General features: G+C 36.7%; 2 protein-coding genes and 2 pseudogenes across 2 annotated transcripts; all 4 read left to right on the plus strand.

Moving 5' to 3' along the window:
• Positions 1-8,358: 8,358 nt before the first annotated feature.
• or55e1 (odorant receptor, family 55, subfamily E, member 1) lies at positions 8,359-9,342 on the plus strand. Its single transcript, XM_016541938.1, has one exon. The coding sequence runs from the start codon at positions 8,359-8,361 to the stop codon at positions 9,340-9,342; it is 984 nt and encodes a 327-aa protein (XP_016397424.1).
• Positions 9,343-11,747: 2,405 nt separating this feature from the next.
• or55c1 (odorant receptor family 55, subfamily C, member 1) lies at positions 11,748-12,692 on the plus strand. The gene has a single exon (XM_016541948.1). The coding sequence runs from the start codon at positions 11,748-11,750 to the stop codon at positions 12,690-12,692; it is 945 nt and encodes a 314-aa protein (XP_016397434.1).
• A 3,414-nt stretch (positions 12,693-16,106) lies between these two features.
• On the plus strand, positions 16,107-19,151 carry LOC107730979 (serine/threonine-protein kinase pim-1-like; annotated as a pseudogene).
• Positions 19,152-19,554: 403 nt separating this feature from the next.
• LOC107730980 (putative olfactory receptor 52P1) overlaps positions 19,555-20,494 on the plus strand; it is an 8,948-nt pseudogene continuing 8,008 nt past the window's right edge.

Raw genomic sequence — 20,494 nt, forward strand, 5'->3', positions numbered from 1 at the left:
AAGGTGGGAGAGAGCGCTGTACATTCACTCCCCCCACCTACAATCCCTGCCGGTACGAAACTCGAACCCGCAACCTTTGGGTTACGAGTCCGACTCTCTAACCATTAGGCCACGACTTCCCCATAATAACCTCCCATTTTTGTGTACAGTACAATGCTGTTGAATCATTGCACTCAATCACGGAGGATATGACTCGTTTAAGATGATCAATCTGGTTATGTTATAATCTATGGGTTGGAAATATTTGTTTATTTGAACAACTTTAATTTGATATAATTATTGAGAATTGCATCGTAAAGTGCGTGCATTAAATATGTAGCCTAAGCACAATAGTTTAATGCAATACGTTTCCCCCCAAACCATTAATTTAACCATCTAAAACAGTCCTTAGTCTTAGAAATGCTCTTTAATATGATATGCTGTTTGTATTGTTTTCTTGCAGTTCTGTAATAAAATAAGGTGGTCAGACTCTGAAGTATTGTGCATGCACATACAGCATGGCTTGCGCGATCCCTTTTAAGTCACGAAATATACATCGGAATATTTAATGAAACCATCTACCTTGGTTTCACAATACTCAATTAATAATTGTAAACTGAGTTTGGTGTGGTTAGAAGACGTATCTGTGCTGAATTTTACAAAAATAAATCACAACAATCTCGTGCTATGGGCACTGCCATTGATACAGGCTGCAGTGGAAGTTTTTTTACGCTACTATTTGAAACTTCCGCTCTTCGAACGCGGAAGTGTAATAAAGGTCTATAGCATCTTCTAAAGCCTTTCTTTCAGGGGCCTCCTTGCAGGAAATATGTGACGCTGCAGGCTGGGCCACCCCACATACTTTCATGAGGTTTTACAGTCTGCACCTTTCTTCTACGCCTGGGGCACAGGTACTCTCGTCCTAAATTGTGCCTGGACAGATCACTCTAGGTCAGGCATTATCTGGTGTGGTGCAGTGGGTATCTCGTTCCCCAAAGTGTCATATGACGCAGCTCGAGTTCCTTGAAGGGATTGAGCTTTGTGTCTCTTTACCACACCTCAGTTTGCCTGAGAGCGACTTGCTTTGGCCTATCAAAAGCTAGCGCTACTGTGTACCGGCGTCCCTTTGTAGTTCCGTGTCTGTCGTCACATACCACGTCACTCACCACAGCATGACACAACATCATTTAGGATTGGACTAGTTTCACACATGCTTCAGACACTTGCACACTGAAGGTGTTCCCCAAAGTGTCATATAATGCAGCATCTCATTCCCTTCTCGGGGAACAGGGGTTACAGTCATTTTCCCCAGACAATCATGACAAAGTGCTATACAGGGGCATAGAAATGTAGAAATATAAGTGTATAGTGTATACTTTTGAATAAGTGTTTAGTACATACATTTCAAATTCCAGCATGTTGCTCAGCATTGACTAACAATACATATGTGAGTCATGATCAGAGCCGGTCTACTTGATCTCATTATTTGGGATTATATGTTATCATTATATCTGTTATCAGATTAGCCTAATTTACTCTGATTTCTACAGCACTGACCTGCAATCATGTGAAACTTCTCTTGGCTCTCATTGGTTTCACCCAGGAAACAACACAAAAATTCCCAGAAAGCACTTGAGATTGAAGCGCACTTTCCATGCTATTCTGTATACAATGGCCTTCCAAATGTGCTCTGCATCCTTATGTTATACAGGATCTACCATTTGCGAAGAAACGTAAGGCAAAACAAACAATCTGCTGGGATGTAAAAACATGACCATGATGGCTGATGTTACTAATGTAAGGGTGGATGAAATTATGGAAAGATCTAATTGACTATCTAATTGATATATAATATGCACATAATATACCTGTACATACAACTGTCTATTGTTATATACCTGTACATGTCGATTTGTATATTTTTTATTCCTTATTTTACTTGTTCTATTTTTTATTTATTTTTATTTTTTATTATCTGTGTTTTTTTGTTCTGTCACTGTCATTCTGTTACACTGTGGAAGCTTCTGTCACGAAAACAAATTCCTCGTATGCGTAAACATACCTGGCAATAAAGCTCATTCTGATTCTGATATTCTGATTCTGATATACTGTATCTGATTGGGGAAGAAAAAAAAAACTTTAAAAAAACTTTAAAAGTTTAAAAAAGTGCACAGGAATATGACACAAAAAAAATCCACTTGGTGGCTCAAAATCCTCTCCCAACGTAAATGTAACTCCCTACAAATTAATGCAGCCTCCTCCTCTACAGGATCCTTTATAAAAGGACATGCCATTTTAGTCACTTAGATCCTGTATGATGAAATCTACTGAATGAATGAATTAGGTATTTAAAAACCACTTCCGCTTTAAAAAGGGGGAGAAGACCGAAAGAAACTGTTAATTTACCAAAGAAAACCTGCTCCCAACCAGGTCAAGTTTACTTACCATGGTAACTGATAAGGTACTGCTATTTCAGAAATGCACTTAACTTACACTGCATTCTCTAGTTTGAGATGCCTCCCATTTCAGTTAAAGGCAGTTCATCGTTGAATTTAGTGATGTCATCGTCCAGCTAAGTTCAGTTTAAATAGTATCTGTGCAATCAAGTCGATAATATCGATGGAAATTAAGTTAAAACACTGCACGATTTTAGCAATCCTATAAGATCACTGCATATCACACTGTGCGACATGGATCTGATAAAGTTGGTTACGATATGTGTGTAGACTGTACGATGATGACACCTATTTACTCGTACGATACGATACACGTTACTATAGTAGAATAAAATGTCATCAGCATGCGCTAGTGGTAAACAAAAGAGCATGATAAATCACACTTTAGCAGTTGTATTTTTTATGTGTGCTGAAAAAAGTAGAAGCGGCGAAAGAGGAAGGCATACGAGCTTGAGGTAAGCAGTTTTATGTTTTAGCGCCATGTCGCATTGATTTCATGTCGCATTTTTATTGGTTGGTCCGTAAACGTGGATCGTACCAGCAAACACATTGTGTGATGATCATGCTGTATCGTAGGCTATCTTTGGTCGCAAGACTGTGAAAACATCCGTCTTTTAACCTCTCACTGCACGACACAGGCCCACCGATTAGGAGCCACGATCACAGAAATCGCCACGATTGTTTCACGATGCCAATCTTTCGTCTGGGACAGCCGAAAATCGTGCAGTGTGTTTAGGGCTTTAGACGCACACCAAGGTTTGGATGGCAAGTGTTCACACTTTTTCAAATGAACTGAACAGAGCAAGAGTATCAAAATTTGTTCTAATCATCTAAACCTTGATCAAAATGTGTAAATAGTAATAATAATAAAAAACCTCTACTTGCATTTTTCAACACTATGCAGTAAGTATGTAATCAAAAGTTCTACAAATATTTGTAATCTTCATGCCTAGTAAGAACACTTGGGTCAAATACTAGAAATACAACATGTAAGTACTGTAGACAAGTGGTCAAGTGCAAAGGCTGCAAGTGTGGGCATTGGGAAATGCCTATAGTCTTGTGAAATCTAGGCAATCTATTCTGGTTATTAATGAAATTAATGAAGATTTCTGTTTGGTAGAATTGTTTTATTGGTATCCAATAAATAAATAAATACCAATACAAGGAAATAATGTGTTTTTGAACCTTAAACACATTGCATTACAACAAATACACAAAATAATGTTATTTTTAGCATGTTCATATGACCCCTTTACAAAAAAAAGCCTTGCACTAGATCAAAACTACATACGTTTTTTTCAATGCATCATTTCACTTGTTGCAGTTTAATTACAAATATTTATTAGTGATGATCTACAAACATGGCCAAAAGGTTTGTCATTATAACATTTATTTTTAAACACATTATTGGTCACAATCAGCAGCTGACCCAAAACACAGGTATGATATTACTTTTGATTGGTCAAATTCTAATTAATACCAATATATCTAAGATAATTGAGCCCTTGGTAATGTCAACTGTGCCTCATGGTCCAATCTAATCTTAAACCTGCGCCCCCTGGAGTGCTACTTAATGTGTTTACTGGCAAAGTAGTATCTTTGAAATTTGTTATAGTAACAAAAACCTAGTGGGCCCTTGAGATGGGCCTAGCCAAACAAAAGTCCAGTAATTAGTAATAAATTAGAGCAGTGTTTCCCAACCTGATTCAGGTCATCAACTCATTAGTAGGACTCCAAGAACAAAAATGAGTGTGTCATGCTGTGTGTACATTAATCCAGATACATTTGAAAACTGCATTTTTGTTTTTAAAACACTCTCTGTCCACGTTTTCAAACATTTTCCAGAAGTTTCTCATCCACAATGAACTGTTGGAAAACGTTAAATTCGTTCTACTGCACATGCGTAAATCCTCAAAAAAATCTCACTGAGATGGCAGGATCATTTTATTTAGGACAATATCTCACCATTCACTGAAGCGGCCATGTCGCACTCACTCACCATTATATGTCTGATCTAAAACGCAACTGCTCTCACGTTTTGTAGCTAACGGTAATCTCGAGTAAATTTTCTGTCATCTTTGCAGGACTGTGATATGAAGAGTGTACAAAGTAACATATCTGTAGCAACAGTGTGAAACTGAATGTAACAAACTGTAAACTACAAAAACGAGAATGTGTGAAAACTGTGATGCCATTCACTTGCATATTACGTGTTCGGTCTATACGTATGTGCACAGATGCAAAGTTTATTTACAAAGTGAAATCGGCAATTACTGGCCTGACATGCACAGCTTTTTAGGTGTATCGTGGATTCGTGTGAATGAGAACCATTTTGACAACATAGTAGTCTGTATACAAAACTTTTCAAACTTTTCAAAAATGCAAAGGACGAACTTTCCTGTTTTTTAGTACAACATTGTTATGTAAACATACCCAGACTTATCTGCCTTTCGTCATATAGGGACAAAGGTAGAATTTTCAGTTCTACACAATTTCAAAACTTCACTCAAATAAACTGAATTTGGAATATGCTATATTTGCTGATAAACTTCATCAGATTATGAAACTTTAAATCTGTTTTCCATAAGTGCTCACTTACTGTAACCCCTTGTAATTTACGGCCATTACAAATGCTATATATTTTGTTTACATGGCAGTAAAATAGAAAAAATCCAACCAGATGGCCCATTTTAAGTGATCCCCTGAATAAATTTGCCACATACAGTAATTAAATTAATGTCAGAGCTGTGGCACAGTTCTCAGAGCGGCTGACTCATGGGGACAACATGCATCTGTCCTGTGTTATGTCCCAGATGTTACATTTTATGTTATTAAATTGTTTATTGCTTTATTTTAGTGTCATATGTGTTACTATGATGAAGTTTTGTCTTTTTGTGTCTGACCCTGTAAATGTCTAAGCACTAGTATTGGCCATTTTTATGGACAGGCCACAATGTACTCGGACTCATCATGTGGCTTGGTATAAGTAGATTGGTATATTAACATTATATCACTTAATTAAAATTTTCAGTTATAAGTTGTAAAATATACATGCATCAATATGTAATCCTGTAATACCTGAAGCATTGTCACCATATTTTTACAGTGAATTTCTGCCAATCACAACAGCCATGATAGCTGTAAATTTAACAGGATTTTTTTGTTTGTTTGTTTGTTTACTGTTTGACTTTAGTGTAATGTAAATGTAATGTTGTATTTCCTATTCATTAAAATTCAATTTATAACACATATTAATGTGCCAATGTTTACATTAAATACCTGACAGCTATTTCACTTCACTACCCTGGTGAGTATACACAAGGCCAGATTTATGCATAGGCATTCTAGGCACGTGCCTATGCTCGCTCGTCCAGGGGGGCCCAAACACAATGAAGAGATATATAATATTTTTGTTATACTATGGGCTATCTACAACAGTAAAAGAACCAAAACCCCAGAAGACATTGAGCAAATAAATATAACAAACAATATGGTAAAAAATGACAAACTATTTCCATATCTTCCACCTTTTTTATGTAGGCTACGGAAATCATGCTTTCCTTCTCCCAGTCTCTCTGACAGATGCACACACAGTACAGACAGGCACTCGCGCACACACGCTGAGACGCGAACAGAAACTTCTTGTCAGCGCTGCCCCGTGAATTTATCAATAAAATAGTTTCGCAGCTGAAAAGCTACATGAAAAGCTACATGACATTTCTCGAGGTTCTTGAAGCAGTTTAACTTAAAGTCCCCCTGTAGTCAAATATTTTATCCCTTAAAACTTATCTTTGATCATCAAAATGACATTTAAATTTTTTTTCTTGTGAAAATAATTTTCTCATGCACTGAACTGTAGTAACCGCAAAACAATGGCATACACGGATAATGACTGATAAAACTATGTTTTTACTAGCGGACAACTACAGTGAATACTGTAACATTCGTTAAAGTTACTTACTTGACGAGGTTGTGTCCTAAAATGTCTTGAAGACTCGAATGCAGCCGTTTGTGATTGTTAATTCTCGCCCTGTGAGCATACGCGTGTGAATTGCAGACGCAGCTGCGGGAGAGGTGCGTCTGAAGCCGGGCTACTTTTACACTGTTGCCACGGGTTATAATGCAAGTTAGCGGTTCTAAATTCACATTAAACCACAGCTTCATGGGTTTTTTGCTCTGATTTATTTTTGGTTTTGTGCTGGTATTGGTATATTTTGCATGCTAGTGATAGGAATCGATCCCTTGACGTGAGAGGGGGACTTTAAAGATTCGCTATTAATAGACGCTGCTGCTGAACGCTCCTGAGAGACGCATAGAGGCAGGTATTCACACACACTTAATCTCTCTCTCCCTCTCTAATAACCGCATTAGACTGCATTAGCCTGCATATCAATGGCTCAAGCCTCCATTATCTAGACGTTTTGGAATTTGCAACGGAAGGTTTGGGATGAGGTGCGTAAAAAATTAGTTCAATCAGCTCTAAAATGACGTTTTGGAATTTGCAACGGAAGGTTTGGGATGAGGTGCATAAAAAATGTATTAAACACACACAAGATTTCAGGACGGAAACATGTCAAATGTCTTGAAACAAATCATCTGAACAATTTCTTGATGTGTGGTTGTGACTCCAGGCCATTAAAATTATTAGAGAAATAATGCACTCCCGAAGTGGTTATGTGGCCACAACGCAGCGCTTATATGGAACGGTCTTTCTCAGTTCTCAACAAATTAAGAACTACATTAGATTTTTATTGACTGAACACACGCACTTATTGCGAAAACACTGTAACTGTTTCCACTGATTAAGAAATACTTTTGTTTGCTTGGGTGGTAATATTAGGCCTATTATATTAATAGGGAAGGGGGGCCCAAAAATTAGTTTTGCCTATGTCACGAAAAGAGGTAAATCCGGCCCTGAGTATACGCTATATTTTTTTTAAATTCTCAATATTTTGATTTAGTTATTTAATACTTTTATAGGTGCAGGACGATAGTACAATGAAGCAATGGAGCTAAAATATGTTTGTTGTCAAGGATGTTGCAAGAGTTCAAGCTGCCTTACTGACCCCCCCTCTGCAGAACTAATTAACCCGAACAAAAATGATCAGGTAGCCTAATTGCTTCATTCTTCTTGGAACAATACCTTCATGCTTGTTTAGGTGATTGGAGTGAGGTCAAAATATATGATGTAAGTGGCTGTATAGTTTTTTGTCTTATTCCTATGGGAGCAGCGATCAAACTCAGTGTACAGTATATATGCTCCCATTCAAATGGCCTCAGGTCCTAATGGGGGCATCTGCTCTACAGGTGAATGACCAAACGACAGAGACACCAAGAAACTCGGTCAGGTACGTTTCACCATGCAGTGGATTCTGAGCAATTATGACCAAATTGAACCGAAAACGGATCATGTATTTTTATATCATTAGGAATGAATGTATATGTCTATTGAAAATAAACCAGTGAGAATTCTCTGTGGTTTTGGGTTTTACTTTTGAATTTTAACTTTCACAATTACTTGTTTATTTGTTTTGTTGACAGTTTTCTTTACATCTAATTTACAAAGAGTAGTTAATACATTGTTGTAGTTAATGCCTGTACAGCTAGGCTGAGAAATAGCTTGGGTACAAAGTTGTTAAGTGCCAACAAGTATATGGTTCTAGAAAAGACTTTAAAATGCACCAGACAATTGATTGATATTTCATAGATGATACATTTGCTGTAATTTCAAGTAATTGTGTCTAGTTTCCACGTCAACAATTTAGTGAAATGTGTGACAAGGAACATTTAATATAGAGGTCATGATGTGTTGCTGAATTATATGGCTCACCACAAACATGATATGTATTGAATTACCTGATAAATAATCATCCTTTTGTACTTACCCTATGAAATAGGTTGCTGTCACCACAATCAGAGTGCCATGATTGAGGAACTCCAAGGAGCAAACATCTCACATACAAAATTCTTATTTATGGGATTTCCAGAGATCTACAGATACAGACGTCTGCTTTTCCTGCCATTTTTTCTAAGTTACGTTTTGGTTGTGGTGGGGAATTCTTTGTTACTTTCTGTGATCAGAAATACCGAAAGTCTTCACAGTCCTATGTACATACTAGTGTCTGCTTTGGCGGTTGTCGACATCATTGTACCCACTGCCATTATCCCAGCAATGCTTCTCGGTTTCCTCTTTGACTTGAATGAGATATCTTTAACCGGATGTTTGACACAAATGTTTGTTACTCATTTCTTTTCTTCTGTAGAATCCACCATACTTTTAGCTATGGCTTTAGATCGCTTTGTGGCCATTTGCAAGCCATTACATTACACTGAAATCATGAACTCATCAATGTTTTTGAAAGTGCTTCTTTTCACACTGATCAGGAGTGGCACTATAATGTTTACACTGGTCGCTTTGGCTGCACCTCTGTCTTTTTGTGAGTCTAACATTATCCATCATTGCTACTGTGACCACATGGCTCTTGTTAGCTTGGCCTGTGATTCAATAAGCAAAAATAATGCAATGGGATTGGTTGTGATTATCTGTTTTGTGGGAATTGACATATCTGTTATTTTCTTCTCCTATGTAAAAATCTTGCATGTCGTGTTGGGGGCTGCAGCCGGAGAGGATCGTTGGAAAGCATTTCATACCTGTGGTACACACTTAATGGTTATGATGTGCTTTTACTTTGTAGGTAGTATTACTTTTCTCTCTCGAAATCTTAACATTCCAATCCCAGTTGATGTTAATACCTTTCTGGGTGTGATGTATATAGTATTTCCTGCAAGTGTCAATCCAATCATTTATGGTGTGCGGACAAAAGAAATAAGGAATGCTTTATTGAGAATGTTCAAAACAAATATTAATAGAGTTTCTATTGTAAAGGTCTCAACGATAAAGATTTGAGTGTCTGGGCAGACTTTTAATTTGACACTTTTTCTATCTAGTAATCACAGCTAATGAAACAGAAATGTTTGTAGTTCGATAAGTAGTCAGAAACAGTGATCATAACCAAATAAACCATATTAATCTGCACACTCTGAGAAACTTAAGTCTGTTCAACTGTGAGTTTCAGATAAACACCTTGTTAGTAAAGAAAACTCTCTTGATTGACTAACTAATGTCCACTTTGGTTAGCTTTTACATAAACACTGTAATAAATGGATACACTGTGTTTTTTTTTCTCTATAAAATGGACATTTCTATTAAAATTAATAAAAGTAAAATTCAAAGAAATGGAAACAGTGTGCTTGTACCTTTAAGAGTAGATCCTTCCTGCTAACACCCTATTTTAGGTGTGTTGGTTCACACTTAAAATAGGATGACCCAGGTAAAAAGAGTTACAAAGATAACAATCCTGTTGTTCATAGGAACAATCCAAAAAGTAGAAGCAAAACATTCTCATCTTTTCAGCAAGTAATATATGGTTTTAGATCCATTTCCTTTGCAAAATGTATTAAGAAAATTAATATTTTAGCTTTTTAGTCATTACACTGATGCCCTGATATTGTGCCCTTTAGCAAGATACTTAATCCAAAGCTTTATCCAGGATGACTGTATCTGCACTTGGTATTTTGAGAAAAAAAAGAAGTTAAGTTATACGTTTAAGTTAATTTCAAAGTTTCAAATACATTGTCACTGTTTGTTTACATGAGAAGGCACAGGTTGATCATTTGCTCAAACTTATTATACTCATTATGTTAACTCCAATGAAAGAGCTCTAAATTAAGCAGTGATAACAGAGTAAATGAGCTTAGGGATCATCAGAAATTCCCAAAGTGATCAAGTGTGCAAAGAGAGGGACACTTCTAACCACTCCAGAGCTAATTAAATAACCATCCACTTGACACAGCTGCTAATAATTAGCCACTCATGACCAAGTTGCTCAAACAGTAAATGTTAATGAATATAAACTGACTTACAAAGTAAACAAAAGGGCAATTTACATGAAGATCCCCATGTGCGCACGTTTTCAAGTTTGCATGTCTGAAAAAAACCATTACAAGTGGGAAGTTCATTAAATTGTCAAATTATAAAAAATAAATACAAATAAAAATTATTGATTGATTAGAAGAACTTGTGTAACTGTTGTAACTGTAAATAAAGTTGTTTTTTTACTTAGTAACTATTGCAGAAACAGAACTGTAGGGTGACGTGGATGGTGAAGCCTATCCCAGCATCTCAAACTTTAGGCAGGGAAACACCCCGGACAGATGCTGCATGTCTTTGAATTGTGGGGCAACACCAACTCAACCCAGAAAGGCTCAGCCATGACTTGCTCTGAGGTGGCAGTGCTACCCACTGTGCCACTCGTGTATTTTGTATATTACACAATTAACATGTGAAACACAAATATATATTTTGCAGAATGGCCATGCTGCTTTTACCATACAATTAAAGTGAATGAGACCAGGGATCATTGATTTGTTAGTGATTTTGAATAGTATCTTAAAGCAGCCTAGTTCACCACAATTTTTCAGTTGTGTGGGGCAGAGCATGTTGGGCAACAAAAATTATTTACTTTTTCTTATTTGATTTACTTAATGTTTGTGTTTAGTTAAATCTGAATTAATAACACTGACATTTCAAGTATCTTTTTATATTTTTACTATGCCATTAATTTGCCATTTATTTATTCTTTATTATTTTATTATGCGTCAAAGCAATTAAATATTACGTTTTAGTATGATTCCCAAATAAATTAATAACATTCTTTAATCTCTATTCATCATTGTGCATCAGCTACCCATATACTGAATATGTATTTATTTATTGCAGCACTTATGTTGAATGTCGGATGATATATCTGTACTTCCAAGCAATCTTTCAAAAAGCATTGTTAGAAAAGATTTGTTGTGACTAACTGTGTTCCAATTTAACAAGTCCCAAATCCCTGTGCAATGCTGGGGGAGGTAAAGAAAGAGTATTTAAGAGCAGTGAAGAGTTTGCTCAGTGGAGGGAGAGGCAGCACAGAGAACAGACAGATACTGGAAGACAGCAGAGCTTTAAACTAAATATGAATAACAATAATTTTGCTGATTTCTTCTTGGCGATTTTTTATGCTTAATACATTGTATAGGTAACCATGTATTTTCTTTGTTTTGTTGAGCTATGCTTTAGATTGTCTTTAAAATGTTTACATTTTTATGTATTGGAGAATGAGATTAATTTAAAATATTTATCATTAATATGATTAATAAATGCATTCAGTGTAATGAGATTAAATAGCTTACAAATTCTGAGGAATAACTGCTGTTTATTCTTGTTACTTTATTTTTGAAGGTCTGTACTGCACACTTTTAAAAAGCGGAATGGGTGACCGATCAGTCAACTTCTCTTTTACTGAATTCCAGTTGATTGGATTCACAGACCTAAAAGGGTACCGACCACTACTCTTCATTCCTTTTTGCATCATCTTAGTTTATACATTATTTGCTAATGGCATTTTGATTATCATTATTGCAAAAGAGAGAAAATTACATGCTCCCATGTATATTCTAATTGGTTTGATTGCAGCTTTAGGTTTTTTTGTGCCAATATACTTTATTCCAAGGATGTTGGTTGGCTTTCTGTGGGAAATGAATACAATTACGCGGCATGAATGTCTAATACAAATGTTTTGTCTACATTTTTCTGCTTGTTTTCAGTCCACCATCTTACTTGGGATGGCTGTGGACCGATATTTTGCTATTATTTATCCTTTGCGTTACAATGATTTTGTAAGTTTGACAAACTCGCTTATTTTCTTCGCAATTCTTAGCATTCGGAACGCTGTTAGCATTATTGCCATGGTTGGTCTAGTTGTGCCACTTACCTTTTGCAGAACAAATTTGATTTACCACAGTTTCTGTGAGCATACATCAGTTGTTAATCTAGCTTGTAATGATCTTACTAAAAACTATTTAGCTCTTACAGTAGCTTTCGGTATAACATCCGCTGACTGTTTTCTGATTTTTTGCTCTTATGTCATCATTTTTGTTGTTATATTTCGCTCACCTTCTGGTGAATCCCGCCATAAAGCCATTCACACATGTACCACACACATAATGACCATAGTAATAGCCTATATCAGTGTTACCGCTGCATTTGTTGGGTATAGAGTAGCTACAATACCCCGAGATGCACGAATCTTAACTAGCGCAATGTATCATCTCGTTCCTGCAATATGTAACCCTATCATTTATGGTCTCAGAACCACAGAAATTAGAACTCAAATTGTGAAATGTTTCAAATTTAATAAAATTACCACATATTGATTGGCAAATACAATGCATGAAAGAATTTTGTATAAGGTGATTGTCAGTTTGTTCACTATATGTGCCTGAGTTGATTATACTCACAGTTCACTCTGTATTAGTATTAGGACTGCTGGTAGTTAATACTGATTAAAAAATAACATACTTTTATTACTGTCAGTCATGTTGTTTTCTGGACTTTTAGGTTCTGTTTTATGGATTTGCTGTGTTTTGTTCCTGTTTTCTATGTTCTTGCTTCTTGTCTATTGCAAAGGACACTGCTAATGTTGCACACATTTTTCTTGTTTTACCCCTTGTTATATGTTGTTTTCTGGACTTTTAGGTTCTGTTTTGTTCCTGTTTTCTATGTTCTTGCTTCTTGTCTATTGCAAAGGACACTGCTAATGTTGCACACATTTTTCTTGTTTTACCCCTTGTTATCCTCTGTAAATATCATCTTCAGTTTGTTCAGTTCTTTGTCTTCTGTGTGTATGTATTTGCCTGTGGTTTTCATTGTTTCCTCATGGATTATCTTCATTTTTGTTTATAATAAAAATTTAACTGCGTTGAAATCCAGCTCATCCTTGTTTGCCTACATGCTGTGACAATCAAAATGTTCATGTATACTATATATTCTCATTTCCCACAAAACTGAATAAACAATAGATGCATTCATTAAATTTTCAAATGATAAAAATAAATAAATAAAAATTGATTATTGTCATGCATGTCTATAGATGAGACTATTGCTAGTGGTTGAATATGTTTAATCACTGGCAAGAGAAGAACTTGTGTAACTGTACCATGCACTTCTCTGTGAATATGTTTAGCGTGTTATTACAGTGACCACTGTGATTAACATTTATGTAAACCATCTTTAGAAACACTTATAACCTCATCTATAACTACTACTTATTGATGAAACTTTACAATGAAAGTACCTTCATTGTATCCATTATCATAATCTCTGTATTTTCACAAAATGAATATAGGCCTACTGTAGGCCTACTATCAATATGTATTATGAGTATCAGCAACTGAACTGCATCACTGAATTTAAGTTCTCTATATACATTATAATGCCTATGCCTTATGAAAGGCCTATGTTACAGTTTATCATTTTCTGTGAATGTGGCCGTGCACTTCAGACACTGTGGAATAATTGCTTCATCACAGAAGAGAAAATAGAAACTGTATTGACAATAAAAGCAAAATTAACCACTCACCACTTTTCTTAGCCTCCGTTTCAGAAAACTTAGGGGTGAAACACAGTATGACAACAACTCTTACAACTCACAGTCGAGGGTGTCCCTTGACCCTCAGTGTCCTTAAAATAGTTTTTGTCAGATTTATCTCACTTCTGGATACACATTTTTCACCAACATATATGTACACACACACACACACACCAGTCATTTTATTTCCCTCATATTTTATGTTTTGATTTTTTTCTTACCTCCTTTTTATTTATAAAAACACCAGGCACTTCAAGCTATGCATACGTCCTTTCTCCCACCTGCAATACCCTGTGCATGACTTACACTGGGTTAATATTATATGTAGTATATAACATGCAGAATTACAATTATAACACAATTTTAACACTTATTAAACAATAAATGGTCATATATGGTGTTTTCTAGTGCTCGCGATCAGTAAAGTGCATGTTAATTCATTTTTAAATCACAACAACTTATAGGCTACATTTACAGCGCACAATACATGCCAATATTAGACCATACCCAGATAGCAAGAATGTTTGGGCCAAATGTGGCTGATAGCTGTCACATTTGGCCTAGGTATGGCATGGCTGAGCACATATGGGCCAAACTTTAACCGTATTTGTTTTGCCATGGATTTAGAATTGGAGGGAATTTTCTTTTGGATGACAATTTTTTTGAGGTATATGGTCCGGATGATAGCACACAACTGAGAGCCATATGTGGCTTGGCGCTGCACGTGCGGAACTTAATCCGTTTCACTTCATAGCCATGAATAAATCTGCACGATACATTATTACTATACATTACATTCTGTAATCGTAAGGTTTGTGTTTTGTTCTTTTCGACTAGTTACAACCGGTTATAACGCGAAATAAACACGCTCATGTCATGTAATCTCAATCAGTTTTGCAACCGCGGAAAAATGCCAATAAAACAGCATTACCTTTACCGCAGGCAAGTCATTCAGTGTCCACAGCTTGTTGCTAGAAAAGTGCAATGTGCAAATGTGCAGTTTATATGTTTGCATACATTTTTTTTAGTGTTGGTTATTGTATCTAAAAATAAATAGAAATTGAATTTAATAGATTGGGCTCTGTTGTTAAATGCAGCCTTTAATATTTTAGTAATGTGCTCTAATAGGGCTCCCTATTGTATAGCATTAGCTAAAATAGATTTTTTTATCCTTAAGAAAATTGTAATTATAATTGAGTTTATTTAAAGGCAGAGCCATAAATTGTCTCTCAAAAACTACACTGTGCCACGTCTGACTGTAGTGTTGACGTCCCAAAAACTACAGTATGTGCTAAGTCGGACAGTGAGGATGATGCCCCTCCAGCTGTATTCTATGCTGAGTCGAACAGTGAGGATGACGCTGCTCAAGCTGTATTATATGCTGAGCCGAACAGTGAGGATGACGCCCCTCCAGCTGTATTATATGCTGAGTCGAACAGTGAGGATGACGCTCCTCCAGCTGTATTCTATGCTGAGCCGGACAGTGAGGATGACGTCCCTCCAGCTGTATTCTATGCTGAGTCGGACAGTGAGGATGACGCTCCTCCAGCTGTATTCTATGCTGAGCCGGACAGTGAGGATGACACTCCTCCAGCTGTATTCTATGCTGAGCCGGACAGTGAGGATGACGCCCCTCCAGCTGTATTCTACGCTGAGCCGGACAGTGAAGATGACGCTCCTCCAGCTGTATTCTATGCTGAGCCGGACAGCGAGGATGACGCCCCTCCAGCTGTATTCTATGCTGAGTCGAACAGTAATGTAATGTTGACATCCCTGAAGCTACAGTCTGTCAGACAGAGGACAGAGTTTCACCTCAGTCAGTTTCACCTTTTGCTTGGAATTTTCCAAAAAAACGAAAAACGAAAATTCAGCTTAAATTTTAGTTTTTCGTTCATGGGTGGAAAAATGAATAAACAGCTTGAATATTCGATTTCTACACGTGGGCGGGAATTAAACGCCCCTTTCTGCTGATTGGTCAGCCGAAGATCAAACCGTGCCTTCATCAGTTCTTCTGCAGTATCACGCAGCAGAATAATAGTCCTCCACTGCTGCAGTTGTATGGATTCTTAACGCATTTATTGCAACTGTTTTCAAAATCTCATATTAACAATCACAGACTATAAATGATTTTTCAACAGACTATCAACAGTTTGTCCAGGACTTATATCCATCATAACAACTGTCTTTCTTCTAGGCTGGTTATCCCAAACTCGTTCCACTGGAGGTCGCTCTGTTAATTCGAGCAAATCAAAGCCCCGGGGTTCCTGAAATCATACAGCTTCTGGACTAGCAGGAGAAGCCTGGCTACTACATGATGGTTCTAGAGCGTCCCATGCCCTCTCAGTGTCTGTATGAATTTATAAAGAACTACAAGGGCAGCATTGGAGAGGATTTGGCACGGTTTATCATGCGCCAGGCAACATCCGCAGCTCAGACGTGCTGCCAACGTGGAGTGTTGCACCGCGACATTAAGGCAGAAAACATTCTGATTAACCCAAGCACCCTTGAAGTCAAACTGATCGACTTTGGGTGCGGTGACTTCCTTACTGAAGCGGGTTACACATCCTTTGCTGGTACATATGATTTCTCAGAGCTGTAAGGTGGGTCTCAAACTTTGGTGATGAGTTAAGGGCCGTTCACACAGGACTCGAGTGAGTGAGTCGAGCTCTCATCATGGAATGGGATCCACTTTTATGATAATAATTTCTTGCATTATAATATATATATATATATATATATATCTAGTGTTAATAGAAATGTACAAATCAGACAACATCTCTTTCTTCCAGGCACAAAACAGTACTGTCCTCCCGAGTATCTGATGACCAGCAGGTACCACGGGGAATCAGCGACAGTGTGGTCACTCAGGATCCTCCTGTTCGTGATACTTTTCCAGAAAACTCCAAACAGACGAGACCTGTGCAAGATGGAAGATTACATCCGGGCCAAAGATGGCTTGTCACAAGGTGAGATCTGCATTATAACATAGGATAATTGCAATTATGAAGCTTACTAGACAGAATAAAGCAACAGAAGCATTCTCAGGAACATCTGAGACTAATGGCTTAATTAAAGATGGTCGTTTGGATCATTGACTGTTGATCGAAGAGATCAAGTGTGAAGTTCAAGGTAATAATCAGACATGTCTCTCTTTTTTTCTTCACAGAATGCTGCAATTTTATTTGCTGTTGTGTGCAGATCGGCCCAAAGCAGCGGATTGAACTGGAGAAACTCAGTCTCCACAACTGGTTTATGGTAAATACATTTGGATGATTTTGAAGGATTTTTGATTTGGTTTAAATATCAGATTATAGACACAAGCTTTCTTATGCTACTTTTAAATACATGCTACAACTATCATATAGTCAATCCTCATACACTGCTCAGGTGACAAGTTGTAGCACTATATGTTTAGACTTTCTGAAATATTTTTACCTGTTCTTAAATTTCCCTTTTTTTTTAACTTTAAGAATGTTGCCTCTCTTTGTTGTGCATTTGTTTTCTATACATTATCTGTTTTGATTTAAGACCTACAGTAATAAACCTGATTTCTGTTTTTGTTTCAGATCGCAGACATGGAGATTAATAATGACAAGAGGACAATTATTGGTTAGTTTGGTACCATAAGCCTAACTTTTGAGACAAAGTCTGTTCTTATTTAGACATGAATCAGTCTGCAATCAGCAGTTTAACAGTTTATGCATTACTTTAACATGCACTTTGTTTTAACAATAAAACGATAAAAATTATCGTTGATAACAAGATGTAGAGTAACAATGTATATTTTACACCTTAAATGACTACCACAGTTCACTTAAATAGTCCTGTAGTGAATCTTTAAAAGCACATAGGCTATATTTCTAATGTAATGTCTTAATTAATAGAAATCTTATTTAAATCTCTTATTTATATTTTACCAGACATCAATTCATGCAGCTATGAAATTGGCATTCAGCTGAGTTTAAGGGTTGGGAACATTTATGCAGCAACCCGTTTAAAAGATGGCCTTCAGGTACCAGTTTTCATTACTTGCAATATCTAGATCATTATTTTTGTCTTGCATTGTACTTGTCTTAGAGATCTGTTTAAATGGTCAGACGTGCTTTACAAGTTTATATTTAAATTCAGAAAACGTTATATACGTCTATTCAGGAATGCATGATCTCTCTGCACACATTCAATGTATATAAATCTTACACAAATTCTTTTTTTTTTTGCATCTCCAAAAGGCAAAAGAAACTCATCAGCATCGTAAGTATAGTCTTTGTTCTCTCTGTTTCTACTGTGTCACTGTTTTCAGTTTTTCATGATGATCTTTTGATTTTTCAATCTTAATCAACAGTTTGTCCAGGACTTGTTTAAGTCCTATATCCATAACCACTGTTTTTCTTCTAGGATGGTTATCCCAAACCCGTTCCACTGGAGGTCGCTCTGTTAATTCGAGTAAAACAAGGCCCCAGGGTTCCTGAAATCATCCAGCTTCTGGACTGACAGGAGGAGCCGGACTGCTACATTATGGTCCTAGAGCGGCCCATGCCCTGTGAGGAACTGGACTGGTTTGTCCTCAGCCAGACAGCGAACACTGAAGAGGATTTGGCTTGGGTTATCATGCGGCAGGCATCAACTGCAGCTCAAACGTGCTGCCGCCGTGGAGTGTTGCACCCTGATATTAAGGCAGAAAACTTTCTGATTAACCCAGACACCCTCGAAGTCAAACTGATCAACTTCAGATGCGGTGAAATCCTTCGGGTTAAAACGCGGGTTACATGTCCTTTGCTGGTATGTATGACCATGCATGGGATCCACTTCTGCAAATCGAATAATTTCTTGCATAATTGTGGATATTAATCATGGCGCAGAACAGTACTGTCCTCCCAAGTATCTGATCACCGGCGAGTACCATGGGGAACCAGCGACGGTTTGGTCACTCGGGATCTTCCTCTTTACAGTGCTATGTGGAGATTTTCCAGCAAGACGAGACCTAGACCAGATCAATAAGTACATCTGGACCAAAGATGGCCTGTCAAAAGGTGAGATCTACATTTCAGAAAAGAACAATTGTAATTGTATATCATACAAAATAGCACAAAGAAAGAGCAGGTGTGAAGTTCAAGGTAATAATCAGACGTCTCTTCCTTCTTTCTGCACAGAATGCTGCGATTTTATTTGCTGTTGTCTGCAGAGTGACCCAAAGCAGCGGATTGAACTGGAGAAAGTCACTCTCCACAAATGGTTTAGGTATTAATTACATTTGATGATGATTTTGGCATAAGCTTTTTTATGCTACCTTTCAGTACATACTGCAAGTGTCATATAGTCAGATGACAAATTTCATCGCTGTATGTTTATACCTTCTGTAATATTTCCAATTTATGTTTCCTCTCTTTGTTTGGTTTTATGTTTTTGCTTTTTGTGTAATGTATTTAAAGACTAAACTTGATTTCTGGGTTTCTTTCAGAAAAAGAAAATAGTGTAATTTAAATGACAGGAAGCTCTGTGAAGGCCATGACAGGAACCTAATGCTGCTTCAAGCCCCCCCTTAAGAGTTTAATTTAGAAAAAAATAGCACCCGAGAACCGGTCGGGCCACCAGCTGGATTGTCATTCTGCTCTTGAGATCTGGACAAGATCAGTGATTACATTTGGACCATGGCTTGTCACAGGGTGAGATCTTCGCTTCAGCAAAGATCAATTTGTAAATTGAGATCTTACAAAGTAAAACAAAGAAAGAGAACAGGTGTGAAGTTCAAGGTAATAATCAGACTTCTCTCATTTGCTTTTTATTTGCTGTTTTCTGCAGAGCGACCCAAAAGAGCAGACTGAATTGGAGAAAATCAGTCTCCACAACTGGTTTAAGGTATTAACTACATTTCATTAGCTTTCTTACCCTACCTTTTATTACGTGCTGCATCTGGCATATAGTCAGATGACAAATTTCTGTGCTGATTTCTCATTTAACCTGATTTCTGATTTAACCTTATTTCTGGTTTTAAGATTTCAGAAGTGAAGAAATATTTGACATATTATATGATAAAAAAAAATTATTTTATTTATTTAGAACTTTTTATATAAATATTTATTTAAAATGGAACATATATAATAAAATATAAATAAATGTATCTTACAAAATAATATATAAATACATACATATAAAATTCATTCATATCTAAAAGCTTAGCAAACAAATAAATAATATATAGGTAAATATATAATAATATAATATGATATTCAATAAAAAATTTTTATCTAATTAATTACATGATGTGTTGATTATATTATATAAATTATATTTGACTGTGAAAATACCCCCAAAAGATTATTTAAAGCTATTTTTGTGTTAAATGAGAAAGTATTAACCAGTGCTTCTCAAAGTCCGGACTCCGGTCCGGATCCGAACCCGGAGGGAATTCAGCCCGGACCCGCCTCCATTTCGTATTTCAAGAACACTAATTATTTCCTACTTTGATGAACGCATGTTAAACTTTTTTTTAAATGTCTTTTTGGAGATGGTCCAAAATGAAAGCGAAGGCGAGATATTGAAACTTTTCCTTCATGACATTTATTGTCATGACATCCAGTGAGCGTATGA

The sequence above is a fragment of the Sinocyclocheilus rhinocerous genome, unplaced genomic scaffold (assembly GCF_001515625.1).
Source record: "Sinocyclocheilus rhinocerous isolate Xijiao unplaced genomic scaffold, SAMN03320098_v1.1 scaffold1270, whole genome shotgun sequence".
Classification (NCBI taxonomy): domain Eukaryota; kingdom Metazoa; phylum Chordata; class Actinopteri; order Cypriniformes; family Cyprinidae; genus Sinocyclocheilus; species Sinocyclocheilus rhinocerous.

Excerpts from the sequence above, each read along its gene's own strand:
- or55e1 (XM_016541938.1), top strand. The coding sequence starts at position 8,359 with ATGATTGAGGAACTCCAAGGAGCAAACATCTCACATACAAAATTCTTA.
- or55c1 (XM_016541948.1), top strand. The coding sequence starts at position 11,748 with ATGGGTGACCGATCAGTCAACTTCTCTTTTACTGAATTCCAGTTGATT.